Here is a 14,466-nt window from a genome sequence, read left to right as displayed (position 1 = left end):
CTTTTAAGAATTTATTTATGACTTTTGTCTGATTCTTGGTGTTGCCTCCCTGTGAACAATGCCACTAGAGTTTGATTCTTAGAAAATATGTTGATGTGTTTCTAAGATCCAGTTACTGTGTGACATGGAAACAGACTCTGGCCTTTAAATTGGAAAACACGAGCTTAGATCTCATCTTTTTATGTTGGAACATGATGTGATATAGATTGAGTTCTTAGTTGGATTATTGTTAGTAAGAGCATTATTGACCAATTGAAAATTTTGGTCCAGACATTGCAGTCACTGACATCATTTCAGCAATAAGAAATGGTTTCAAAATCGCTATTGTTTAAGTCATTTATATCCTAAGAGACAACCAAGTATTATATGAAATTCAGTATAAGTTCAGAATTCTATATTCATGTGACTTAGTAAATTTGTTCCAGAATGTTGTTCTCGAAAAGTATCCCATTCAAACTTTGTAGATCTGAATGCTGATACGCATTGGAATCCTCGGATTTTAAACAATATCTATGATTAGATTGTGCACTGATATTTAACATTTTCATCTACTTTTCAGGCACTTATATTTTTTACAACTGAAGAGGGACTTTATTGATGGAAGGTAAATATTTTTTTTGTGCAGCATGCATTAGTTTAGCTGCAATGAACAGGTCGTAAATTTTAACCTGTATTGATTCCTTTCAATAACTTTTCAATTTTAAATATTACGCATGAATAATTCAAATGCATGTTAATGATCGGTACATCTACCTTGAGTGAAGAAATTGTCAAACTGAATGCGAACTTAAAACCTGATTCAATTCATTATTATGAGCAGGTGGTGGTCTGGTAGTAATGCCACTGTTATGAAGAGGCCCAGGGAAAGGTTTTGAGAACATGGATTCAAATCCCACGATCACACCTGGTTGAATTTTATTTCAATTAACTTTTCTGGTATTAAAGCTAATCTAACCACATTAAAATGCTCGAAGGAAGGAAATCAATAGTTTTGGTACTAAAGCTAGTCTAACATCCAGAAAGTCTGCCATTCTTACACAGTCTGGTCTAAATGTGACTCTACATCCAAAGCAACCTGTGATCAATTCTTAACTGCCATCTGAAATGATCTAGCAATCACTCATTTAAGCATAATTAGAGATGGACAGCATATGTTTGCAATGTCCACATCTTGCATAAGAATTTTTTTAAAAATCAGGATAGCATATTTACATTATTGACATAATGACAATTCTACAGATATTTATCTGCGCATACATGTTACTAAATTGTAGCTTTAATCCAGAATATTAGCTAACAGCATAAAAGCTTAACATTTTAAAAAAAGACAAAAGGGGAGTGTCCTAGATTTGGGAGGATGGGCAAGGGCTGGTGTGAGAGGTTGTGTTGAAAGGGTTAAATGCAGCACTGTTTCATGTGCCATGCAAACCTCAAGCAATTTGTGTACAATTGAGGCAATTATTCCATTTTGATAGTGGTTAAGAAAATATTGTTTAGTTCATGTGCTTTTCCTTACCCTGAGTTATGCTATGAGATCCTGTTTGACAACTAGAACAAGCTGATGGGGCATTGGTTTAATGTGTCATTGAGAAAAATTGCACCTTTAACACTGCATTACCACCATAATGCTGTACAGAAGCATCTGCCAAATTGTTGTACTGAAATTTCTAAAATAAGTTTCAAATCAGTTAACTTATTTACTTGAAAGAGGAATGTGACCACTGAGACATGTTGATATTTCCTGGCCTCAGTATTTCTGCTGATTTCAAAAAGAATATTCCTGTATTGCTAAGACTGCCTTCAAAAAGGTTTCTAATCTCTTCCCACACTTCTTTTCCCATAACCAATTTTAATCTTAGAAAATCTGACTGTCAACGCCTTGACTTTTCCTTCAGTTTCCAGGGAAGATTTTCTGTCTTAATTATCCATGTTTCTCCATTTATAAGAATTAGCAGCAAAAGAAGAAGTCTGCTTCACAATACAATAAGATTTTTGAAACATAAGAGCACAAGTAACCCATTAAGCCTGCTTTATTATTCAGTACAATCATGGCTGATCATTCACTTCAATGCCATTTCCTCCCATTAGTATATAAATATCTGTCAACTCTTAAATATATTCGTAGAGATGTACAGCACAGAAACAGACCCTGCGATCCAACTTGTCCACGCGACCAGATATCCTAAACTAACCTAGTCCCATTTTCCAGCACTTGGCCCATATCCCTCTAAATCTTTCCTATTCAGGTACCCTTCCAGATGCCTTTTAAATGTTGTAATTGTACCAGCCTCTACCACTTTCTCTGGCAGTTCATTACATACTCGTGACACCCTCTGCATGAAAAGGTTGCCCCTTCGGTCCCTTTTATGCATTTCCCCTCTCAACCTAAACCTATGTCCTCTAGTTCTGGACTCCCTCACCCCAGGGTAAAAAACCTTGTCTATTTACCGTATCCATGCCCCTCATGTCACGCCTCAGCCTCCGACGTTCCAGGAAAAACAGCCCCAGCCTATTTAGCCCTCTCCCTGTAGTTCAACCCTCCAACCCTAGCAATATCCTTCTAAATCTTTTTTGAACCCTTTCAAGTTTCACAACATCCTTTCTATAGGAGGGAGACCAGCATTGCACATACTATTCCGAAAGTGGCCTAACCAATGACTGAGCACTCTCAGCCCTCTGGAATATAGAATTCCAAAGATTCAAGACCCCTTTTCATTAAAGGACTTGTGCTTTCTATCTTCTAATCCAATGGCACCTTCTCAAATTTAGGGATTTCTGGAAAATTAAAACCAGTTGGCTAACTATCTCACTAGATGAGTGTGTGTTTCTGGAAGAGCACAGCAGGCAATTGGAGCGAATGTTGCATCATCTGCCGACATTTCCGCCACCTACAAATGGACCCCACCACCAGGGATACGTTTCCCTCCGCGACTACCTGGTCAGGTCCACCCCCCCTAACAAGACACCTTCCCCTCCCAGCACCTTCCTTCCTTTCACCGCAGGAATTGCAAAACCTGCGCCCACACCTCCCCCCTTACCTCTGTCCCAGGCTCCAAAGGAGCCTTCCACATCCATCAAAGCTTCACCTGCACTTCCACATATTGTTATTTATTGTATCTGATGCGGTCCCCTCTCCATTGGGGTGACTGGACACCTTCTCGCAGAGAACATTTGAGAACATCTCTGGGACACCCACACCAATCAACCCACCACCCCGTGGGCAAACATTTCAATTTCCCCTCCCACTCTGCCGAGGACATGCAGGTCCTGGGCCTTCTCCTCCACGACTCCCTCACATCAGACGCCTGGAGGAAGAATGCCTTAGTCTTCCGCCTCGGGACCCTTCAACCCCAGGGCATCAATGTGGACTTCACCAGTTTCCTCATTTCCGGCCCCCCACCATACCCCAGTTCGAACCTTCTGGCTCAGCACCGCCCTCGTGACCTGTCCCACCTGTCAATCTTCCTTCCCACCTGTCTGCTCCACCCTCTTCTCTGACCTATCACCTTTACTCCCACCTCCATCCAGCAATTATACTCTCAGCTACCTCCCCACCCCCACCCCATCCCCTCCCATCTATCTCTCCACCCCCAAGCCTCCAGCCTCATTCCAGATGAAGAGCTCCGGCTCAAAACGTCGATTTCCTGCTCCTCGGATGCTGCCTGACCTGCTGTGCTTTTCCAGTATCATGCACTCAACTCTGATCTCCAGCATCTGCTGACCTCACTGTCTCCAAGTATCTCACTAGCTACTTCTTTAAGATGAACATCGCTAGGGCTAGAGGTCTTCTCAACTTAGTTCTAATATTTTACTCAATACTATTTTCCTAGAGATTGCAAATTTTCTGTGTACACTGAATTACGCAATTGTTATGGTGCAGAAGGAGACCATTCAGTCCATCATATCTGCAGTGGCTCTCCTAATTTCCTATTTCTTCCACATAATGCAGCACATTATTTATAGCTAAATAGTCATCCAATGCCTTATTGATTTCCTGAATTCAACCCACCTCCACCATAGTTCCAAGCAGTATATTCTGTACCCTAACTACACATTGTGTGAAAAACTTATCCTCTTGCATTTTGGTTCTTTTGAGGGCCAGAGGACACAATTATAATCTGTTTGTTTGGGAACAGTTTCTCCCGAATCTATAAAACATATGTTAGGTACATATGATCTTCTGTTCACATGATATCAAGCATCAGAGGTTCGACTTAAAGTTCAGTACTGTTATGTGGGATTGAAGTAGGGCTTTCAACCCAAATATGTCAGGGCCTGTTTTGAAAGGCAGGAACAGTAATGCAGATGAGTATTTGCAGAATGTGTACGTAGACCTGATTTACTGTCCCATTAAATTATTGATCACAGTGCATCCATCAGGGTTAATCTTTTACTGCACCTTATTCCTGTTGATCAAGCATCATGTGAAAACAAAGTACTGTAAATGCTGGAAATGTAAAACAAGCATAAAGAATGCTAGAGAAACTCAGCAGACTTGATGGCATCTGTAGAAGGAGAAACAAAATTAACGTTGAGTCCATTATGACTCCTCTTCAAAGCAGAGATTGTTATGGGCCAGTCCAGAACCCCTCAAAATATTTTAAGAAGATAGCCTAGACCTTAACTTTTTCTTATTTTAAAGGTAGACGTGAAGTGGGTTTTCCAGGTGTTGATACTGGTCAAACCACTCGGCTTTAAACAAAATGCAATTTATTTAAACACTATTGGAAATCTTAATTGAATATTCAATAAAGTAACTTAACTAATTAACTGTTCCAATATAGTAACATCCCATAAACACACCACTTGGCAAAAAGATAAATTCAAACACAGATTCTTAAAGGCAGGAGGGAACAACATCCAGAGAGATTTCAGAAACAGTCATTTAGGAATGATGTCCTGAAGCTTACAATACTTTTTGGACTCAAACATCTTGTGACTGCTACAACTTAAAGAAAACTAGAATGCCTGAAGGCCATTCCCCTTCCATTGTGCAACTGTTTTACAAAAAAACTAAGTCCTCCTCTGATGTTGACTTAGGCAGTAGCCATTTTGCCACCTCTGTCTTTACAACCTCTCTTCAAAAAAAAAGGACAAAATAATCTTTTAAAAAGAAAGCATTATCACAAGAAGAGACACACCCCAGACTCAGTATGTCAACTCTCTTTTTGTCTCCATACGCTACCAGACCTCCTAAGTTTCCCCAGAATTCTCTTTGTAAGATCATGTATTGTAGCAGTTGTTTGAGATGTTCTCGGGGGATCCAAGATGGTGGCGACCCAGCAAGTCTGAGTCTGTAGTGCTCCTCCCAAGACTTGGGCAAAGTGGGCCACCCGCCTCCACCACACTCATCAAATCATTTAAAATAGTTTTTACTTAATGTAATTAGTTGCTCTGTACTGAATTTAAACAATCTCATCTCCTGTAAAAATGGCTAAAGGAAAGGGAGCCCGCAGTTCTCAGCAGGCAGGAACGCCTCCCCAGCTGCAGCTGAGGCGTTGGCAGCCGCCCTGGGGGAATTATCTACGGTGGCGAGCCTCGTGGAAATAGTTCCAAACTTGACACGAGGATCGACGCCTTCATCGAAGAGTCCCGGAGCCAGTGGGATTCGCTCTCGGCCGCGCTACAAAAGCACGACCCAGACATCAAGGAAATCGAGTGCCGAGTTGGAGGGGCGGAGCTAAAGGCCACGACCTCTGAGACTATAGCAGAATCGGCCGTGGATCGGGTCCAGACTCTCGAAAAGCGAGTGCGGACCTTAGAGAATCACATCGAGGTCGTCGAAAAAAATATTCATTTGCTGGGCCTTCCCGAACGGGAAGAGGAAGGCCAGCTTACAGCGTTTCTTGAGCAGTGGCTTCCACAGCTTTTAAATCTAAAGGCTGGATCAGGCCAGGTAAGGGTGGAATGGGCCTACTGGGTTGCAATACTCAGGCCCGGCTCGAACCAGCGCCTCCCGTCCAGTCCTGTTCCGGCTGCAGACTATAAGGAGAGGCAGATGCTCTTAGAAGCTTCCAGAAATCTTGGGAAAGATCCCCAAGCCATGACTTTTAAAGGATCTGAGATTACGTTATTCCAAGACTTTTCCCCAGCTCTGGTCCGAAAGAGGAAGGCGTTTGACGAAGCGAAGAAGTGTTTAAGGGACTTAAATATTCAGTACTCCTTGCGCTACCCAGCAACGCTACGCTTTAATCATGAAGGGTCCATGTATAACTTCGGATCGCCGGAAAAGGCCAAGGAATTTTTGGACTCTCTTAGATAAATTGTCAGAGTTAATTGGTGTTGTTTTACTCTCCCCACTCCAGTTTACACTCCCCCTTTTTTAATATTATTCCCTTTCTTTACCTTACTGTTAATATTGTCTTTGGGGTTGTGGGGAGAGGGGTTTATTTATTTGTACTCTACTTAGCAATTTTCTCCCCTTTTTTTTATATAGAGATGTTCTCTTCCTACAGCCATTTTCTACCATGTCATTTTCTAAAGCTGTTCAAAATCTGTGTCCCTGGCACCTTTGATCACGTTTCTATAACATTTTAAATTCATAATTGGTGTTTGTTGTGTTGGATTTTTGAATTCCTTCGGGATGTTTCAATATGTTATCAAAGTACAAGCCATTGATGCTTTCCAAGCACTTCTGCAATTCATTAGGCTTAATTCCATTTCCCTTAACACCGAATAGAACAGTGTTGTCTGCTTTCCCTGATACATCCCCAAATCAATATACTCACCATTGACAACATTGAGACTTTCACTGGACTTGTTAGATGAAGGGATTGACCGTTTGAGGAGAGATTGGATAGACTAGTCCTGTATTCCTTAGAGTTTATATGCTTGAGATATGATCTAATTAAACCATATAAAATTCTTAAGGGTTCGATATGATCGAAGATGAGAAAATGTTTCCCTTGCTGGGAAATCAAATATCCAATCACATTTTCAGAACAAGAGGTCAATAATTTAGGACTGAGGACAGAAATTAACTTGAAAGGGTTTGAAACTTTGGAAATGTCTACCATGAGAGCTGGGAACAATGTTGTTAGTCAATGATTCTACAAAAGATAGAAGGCAATAGATTTGTGGATACTAATGGAAATAGCAATAGTGTGGAAATGTGGAGTTGAGGTAGACAAACAGAAACAATTTTGATCAATTATTGACCAAAATTATTGCTGATTATTTATAATCAGAGTTAAAAAGTCTCATCCAACCCCTTACTACCTCTACATGTTTGTATGTTTTGATTCTGTAGCCTCAGGTATCCTAGAGACAGCTAGTATTTATGATCGGAGGTTCCCTGCTCTCCCAGATTATTTTGAAACTACTTGTAGTACAAGCTTTGGATGGCAGAAGCTTGTAGCCTGAACTTTGATTCATCTAATTGGTTGTAATATACCTTGCTGGTTCCAGTCCTTGTGTTTAAATCAGTGTTTCCTTCCACAGAGCCTAAATGGAAGAAACATTCTTCATCCTTGTTTGTTGTGCCACCATAGGGTTTTCAATTTCTTCGACTTCCAGGCTTAAGGCCCAATATAGAGCTCGATTGAAAGATGCAGATTGTGTTGTTTCTTTGAAGTAACTGATGACGAATGATTTTTGGAAGCTTTTATTGATCAACAACTTTAAAAAAATATTTTTTGTATGAAGTTGTGGAATTGCACTTTCATTTATTTCAATTAAATTGAAAAAAACGTACAGATGCACAAGGATGTTGCAAAAGACTTGCTTGATTATGTAACAGTGCAACTGCATAATAATGAGAAGTACTTGTTAAGAATCTATCATAAACGATTAGTGTGGTGCGTTTCACACATGGATATTTAATGGATATGTGATTAAATGGATATGTTATCACATTACTCTGACAATATAATCTCCAAGTTTGTGTTTTCCAGGTTGCCTTGTCCTCACAATAAAGCAGCCTTCCTTGCTTCTTATGCAGTCCAGTGTAAGTAGTGAAAATGCAGCATAATATTTTCAGTAATCTGACTATGATTTAGTGTCTTTGGCATTTGATTTATTTATGTAAATAATGTTTCTTTAGGAAATGTTTCAATATGCCTATTTTAATTATTTGTCAAGCTCTTCCTTGAACTTAACTTGAACTCTAAAATCTGTAAATTATAAACTTTTTAGAACAAAACTACCATTGTCACCCTAAAACTGTCCCCAGTTAGAATCAGTAACAGCCTATGTTGTGCAAATACGTACCTCGTGCTTATCCTTTTAAAAAGATCTACTGATTTCAGAAAAAGTCAGGCTTGCAGCAACAATTTGTATTCATGTTATCGTTTGGAATAATCCGACATCTTGATGAGCTCCAGAACACTACAGAAGAGTTGAGAGTTGTGAATGTTAAAGGAATTTGATCAATGTAGAACAAAATTCAGTTAAGACATGAATATGATCAGATGATTGGAAATGTTCACTAATGAGTAAGAAACAGTTGGAGAGAAACTAGCTCTGCAGAAATTTTGAGTCAGATATATCTTTATCAGAAAGAGTGGCACAGTGGTTAGGTGAATTGGCCATGCTAAATTGCCTATAGTGTTAGTTGAAGGGGTAAATGTAGAGAAATGGGTCTGAGTGGATTGCTCTTCAGAGGGTCGGTATGGACTTGTTGGGCCGAAGGACCTGTTTCCACACTAAGTAATCTAATCTAAAATAAGCCATCAACTAAGGACAGCACGATGGCTAGGTGGTTAGCGCTGCTGCCTCACAGCGCCAGGGACCCGGGTTCAATTGTCGCCTCGGGCAGCTGTCTGTGTGGAGTTTGCACATTCTCCCCGTGTCTGCGTGGGTTTCCTCCTGGTGCTCCAGTTTCCTCCCACAATCCAAAGGTGAATTGGTCATGCTAAATTTCCCATAGTGCATTAGTCAGGGCTACCCATAGGGTTGGGGGAATGGGTCTGGAGGGTCTCTTTGGAAGGTCGCTATGGACTTGTTGGACCGAAGGTCTTGTTTCCATACTGTAGGGAATCTAATCTAATCTTAAAAAAAACTGTGTCACAAATAATGAGGAAAAAAAACTAGATAGGCACAATGTTGATGGGAGATTAATAGTCACTTGGCAGTGCATAGAGCTGATTCTAAGGAATGTGCGGTGCAGATCATTCACCAAAATGTTCAGCAGTGTGCCAGAGGTGGAAAGTGCAAATAGAAAGATCACCAGTGCAATGACTATGCTGTGAAAAATACACCAAATCAATAATTTATCCAAACATTTAAGAACATGGATACTAAAAGCATTAGAAAACGTGGCAGGTAGAATATAATGGAGCTAAGTATGAAGTTACCCACCATAACAGGAGGAACAGTATTGCAAAATATTTTTAAATTGTGAGAAATTTTGTTGGGATGTATTCATGTCCAAAAGAACTTGTATATCCTTATTCATAGGAGAAAGTGAGGTCTGCAGATGCTGGAGATCAAAGTTGAAACTTTATTGCTGGAACAGCACAGCAGGTCAGGCAGTATCCAGGGAACAGGAGATTCGACGTTTCGGGCACAGGCCCTTCCTTATTCATAAGTCACTGAGAGTTAGCATGCAGGTTCATCAAGCAGTTAAGAAAAAATGGTATTTTGGCCTTCCATTGAAAGAGGTGTTTAGTACAGAACTAATAATGCCTTTCTACAATTGCATAGAACCTTGGTGAAACCCAGTTTGGAATATTGTGTCCAGCTTTAGTTCTCTTATCGAAGAAAGGGCATAATTTCAATAAAGCAGTGCAGTGGAACTTCGTCGCACTAATTCATGGGATAACAGAATTGTACTTTGAAGAGAGATTGAGGAACAAAGAACAAAGAAAATTTACAGCCCAGCAACAGGCCCTTCAGCCCGCTAAGCTTGAGCCGATCGAAATCTACTGTCTAAACCTATCTCCCAATTCCTAGGCATCTGTATCTCTCTGCTCCCCATCTACTCATGCACTTGTCTAGACTCACCTTAAATGAATCTACCGTGCCTGCCTCTACTACCTCTGCTGGCAATGCGTTCCAGGCACTTACCGTCCAGTGTAATGTACCTGCTGTGTATATCCCCCTTAAACCTTTTGCCTCTCACCTTGAACACATGACCTCTCGTTATTGAGTCCCTCACCCTGGGAAAAAGCTTATCTCTGTCTGCCCTGTCTATACCCTTCATGCTTTTGTAGACCTCAATCAGTCCCCCCCAGTCTACTTTTTTCTAATGAAAACAATACTAACCTACTCAACCTCTCTTCATAGCTAGCACATTCAATACCAGGTAACATCCTTGTAAACCTCCTCTGCACCCTCTCCAAAGTGTCCACATCCTTTTGGTAATGTGGCGACCAGACCTGTACATGGTGTTCTAAATGCGGCCGAACCAATGTCTTGTACAATTTTAACATGACCTACCTGCTCTTATACTCACTACCCTGTTCGATGAAGACAAGCATACCATATGCCTTCTTGACCACTCTATCGACTTGTGCAGCCACCTTCAAGTTACAATGGACATGAACTCCCAGATCTCTCTGCTCAGCAACTTTTCCCAAGGCTCTTCCGTTTACAGTTTAGTTCACTCTAGAATTAGACTTCCCAAAATGTATTGCCTCACATTTGCCTGGATTGAACTCTATCTGCCACTTCTCCGCCCAACTCTCCAGTCTATCTATCCTGTACTCTTTGACAGTCCCCTCTGCTTTCTGCTACTCCACCAATCTTCGTGTCATCTGCAAACTTACTGATCAGACCAACAATGCCATCTTCCAGATCATTATGTATATGACAAACAACAGTGGCTCCAACTGCACTGATCCCTGTGGAACACCGATGGTCACTTTTCTCCATTTTAAGAAATTCCCTTCAACTACTACTCTGTCTCCTGTTGCTCAGTCAGTTCTTTATCCATCTAGCTAGAACACCCTGCACACCATGTGACTTAACTTTCTCAATTAGTTTACCATGCCTTACTAAAGTCCATGTATGTGACATCAACAGCCCTTCCTTCATCTATCAACTTGGTCACTCCCTCAAAGAGCTCTATTAACTTGGTAAGGCACGATCTACCCCGCACAAAACCATGTTGTCTATCACTGATAAGCCCATTCTTTTCCAAACATAAGTAGATCCTATCCCTCAGTACCTTCTCCAGTACCTTTCCCACCACTGACATTAGGCTCACTGGTCTGTAGTTACCTGGAATATCCCTACTACCCTTCTTGTACAGGAGGACAACATGAGCAACCCTCCAGTCCTCCGGCACCTCACCAGTGTTTAAGGATGCTGCAAAGATATCTGTCAGGGCCCCAAATATTTCATCATTCGCCTCCCTCAGCAACCTGGGATAGATCCCATTTGATCCTGGGGATTTACCCACCTTAATATGCTTTAGCCTACTCAACAGATCTTCCCTCCTTATGACAACGTGATCCAGAGTAAACAAATTCTTTTCCAGCACCACTCTAATCTAAACAAATTCTATCTCTAATCTCAACATTCTTTACCTCCCGTTCCTCAGTGAACACTGATGCGAACTAATCATTGAGAATCTCTCCTATTTTCTCAGGTTCGACACACAACCTTCCTTCCTTATGCTTTAGTAGACCAACCCTTTCTCTGGTTATCCTCTTGCTTCTTGTATAAGAGTAAAATACAGGAGATGGCCTGTATTCTCTAGAGTTTAGAAGAATGTAAGTTGATCTCATTTGACACTTAGAAAATTTTTAGTGTTAGACAGGAGAGTTGCAGAAAGGATGTTTGCCCTGATCTGGGGTTGTAGAACCAGGGACACATTCTCAAGATAAATGTCAAAACTATTTAGGACTGAAGTGAGGAATTTCTTCACTTATGGGGGAGGTGAAACTTTTGAATTGTCTTGGATGAGAAAAGTGAAGGTACTATAGTCAAGGTTGTGGATGACTCAAACATTGGTGGGAAGGCAAGCAATGAGGATGACACAAAGTCTACAGAGGGATGTTGACATATTAGATAAATGGACAAAAACTTGCCAGGAAGAATATGATGTGGAGAAATATAAGATTATGGAGTTTGGTCGGAAGAATATCGTTGAATATTATTTAAATGGAGAACGACTGTAGCAGGCTGTGGAATAGAGCTATTTAGAAATCTTCGTCTATGAATCACAAAAAGCTAGCAACCAGGTTCAGGTAATAGGAAGGCAAAGGAAACATTAGTCTTTATAAGCCATTCTCTTTGAAATAAAAGTCTTGCTAAGACATGTAAGGCAAGAGTCAGACCACAGTTGGAATACTGTGAACAGTTTTGGCTCCCTTAATTCAGGGAAAGATATACTGACATTGGAGGCAGTCAAAAGAAAGTTCACTAGGCTGATACCAGGGTATGGAGAGACTGTCTTATGAGGAGCAGATAGGGCATGTACTTGTTGGAATATAGAAGAATGAAAGGCAACCTTATTAAAACATACAAGATTCTTAGAGGACTTGACTGGATAGATGTGGAAAGTGAGATCATAGCTGGTCTGATAATTCTCAATGCGACTTTCCTCTTTCTTTGCCAAAACTCTTGATTCCTTAGTGATTAAAAATTTGGCTATCTCAGCCTTGAATATACTTAAATGACCCAACCTCAACAGGCCTTTGCTGTAAATAATTCTACAAATTCATTATCCGCACATAAGAAATTCCTCCCCACTTCGATCTTAAAAGTGCAACCCAATATTCAAAGATTATGTTCTGTGGTCCTTGACACACGCACAAAGAAAAATCTCATTTCTAAAAAAAAAGGCAGATTTTTTGGTGAATTTGATTTCATCTGAAGCTAACTATTATTCACTGTTTAATACAAAATTGCATAATGCAAATTGAATAAAATTCATAAAAGCAGAGATATGATTGAAACTGTGAAAAATCCTTGTCGAGGTGATTTTTAGCCTCCATTTTCCAGTAGCAGGAGTCGCTTAAAATGAATGAAATATGCCAAGGACCCTGGTCTATTTGCTTAAAAAATGAAGAGTGTGATGGAATGGTAACTATTACATGTATATTAATGGTTGATTAAACCTTACAGCTGAACTTGGAGAATACAATCCTTCTGAGCATCAACCTGGCTATATAGAAAACTTCCACTTTATACTCGATAAAAACCAAGAATTTCGAACTAATGTGATGTCCTTGCACAAACAACACAGGTAGAACCAAAGTGCTTTCATTAAAGGACTATAGTAAAAATAAACTAACTAGTTTCTAATTAGCTTTTTTAAATTGTAGTGTTTTAAAATTTTATACAATTGTAACTTAATAATTACTTAATTTCACTTTGCATCCATTTTATCTGGTCAGTTGTTCCAGTAATGCCAGTAAATCACTTAATGTCTTCTGTGGACTAAGAACTGTTTGGATATAACCTCAAATTGTGTTTAGTAGTGAATAAACTGAAACTCAATAAAATGTTCTTCAGTGGTGCTGTTGAGATCTATTTGCAGCTCGGTCTTAGTTCATTAACTTGTTTAATGCAAAGTTCTGCACATAAATCTTTGACACAGTAAATTTAATTTTGTATTATGTAAAATGCTGTGATATTTTAGAACTGTTGTGCAATCCTTTTCTGTTGTTCCCATGGCAATCTTGTGTTTTTTTTTAAATTCATTTTCTAGAGATCTTAAACAAACAGAAGCAGAACTTGGTTACCTGAGTATAGCAAAAACCCTTGAATTTTATGGCGTGGAATTGCACAATGCAAGGGTAAGCCTGTCACTGCAAATGATCAACTTTGTAATTGAGTTTTATTCCAATTTGTGGAAATGTGATTGATTAAAATTATTTGGGGCAATTTGCTGTTCTCAGCCTTCAAATTCTGCTCTCTCCACAAATAAACCGAAAGTCATGTTACTGAGCTTAATTAGAATGCAGTTTTGGGTTTCTCATCTTGTTGCTAGATCTACATTATTTCCTGATACATTCTTTCACCAGCATTGGAAAGAAGAATTAGCCTGCTTTTCATTAATTTGTGAGATAGAGTTCTGTTGTGGTTTTTCATGCCTTTTGGAAAAAAGTGTTTTTTTTAACCATGCCTTATGCTTCCTTTGTGCAGTGACCTTAAAGGTGCAGGGTAGATTAATAACCAGACAGTATTACAATAGGAGATCCATTAGTGTAAGTTTGACACTGTTTAAACTGAGCCTTATTCCCTTATGAATAGTGGAACTGACTAATATAATAAATGCAATCTTGCACCAAAAGGAAAAAAATGTTTGCGCACATTATTTAATTTCAGCAAAAAAGTTGTGTATAAAGCTTGCCTCTTTCATCTGTAATAAATGACATCAAAAGTAAAAGCAAAATATTGAGATGCTAGAGATCTAAAATAAAACAAAGCATTGGAAATATTTAGCAGGTCTAGCAGCATCTGTGAAGAGGAAAGCGGAGTTAACGTTTAGAGTTCAATGTGTCTTGTCTTAGGACATTTCAGTTCCAAAGAAAAGCCATTTCGGACTCAAAAATGTTAACTATGTTTCTCTTTCCT

General features: G+C 39.7%; 1 protein-coding gene across 5 annotated transcripts in view; it reads left to right on the top strand.

Moving 5' to 3' along the window:
• LOC122549888 (tyrosine-protein phosphatase non-receptor type 3-like) overlaps positions 1 to 14,466 on the top strand; it is a 221,382-nt gene that overhangs the window by 76,695 nt on the left and 130,221 nt on the right. For all 5 annotated transcript variants that reach the window (XM_087987187.1, XM_043690067.2, XM_043690066.2 and 2 more), the window contains exons 6-9: positions 560 to 604; positions 7,893 to 7,945; positions 13,012 to 13,132; positions 13,598 to 13,685. In XM_087987187.1, the coding sequence (XP_087843313.1) occupies positions 560 to 604; positions 7,893 to 7,945; positions 13,012 to 13,132; positions 13,598 to 13,685 (307 nt within the window). The remainder of the gene's footprint in view (positions 1 to 559; positions 605 to 7,892; positions 7,946 to 13,011; positions 13,133 to 13,597; positions 13,686 to 14,466) is intronic.

Source organism: Chiloscyllium plagiosum, unplaced genomic scaffold, assembly GCF_037043375.1.
Source record: "Chiloscyllium plagiosum isolate Xiang-an unplaced genomic scaffold, Cpla_swu_hap1 HiC_scaffold_5, whole genome shotgun sequence".
NCBI lineage: Eukaryota > Metazoa > Chordata > Chondrichthyes > Orectolobiformes > Hemiscylliidae > Chiloscyllium > Chiloscyllium plagiosum.
The sequence above is the reverse complement of the archived record's forward strand: the minus strand, read 5'-3'. Positions and strand labels throughout refer to the sequence as shown.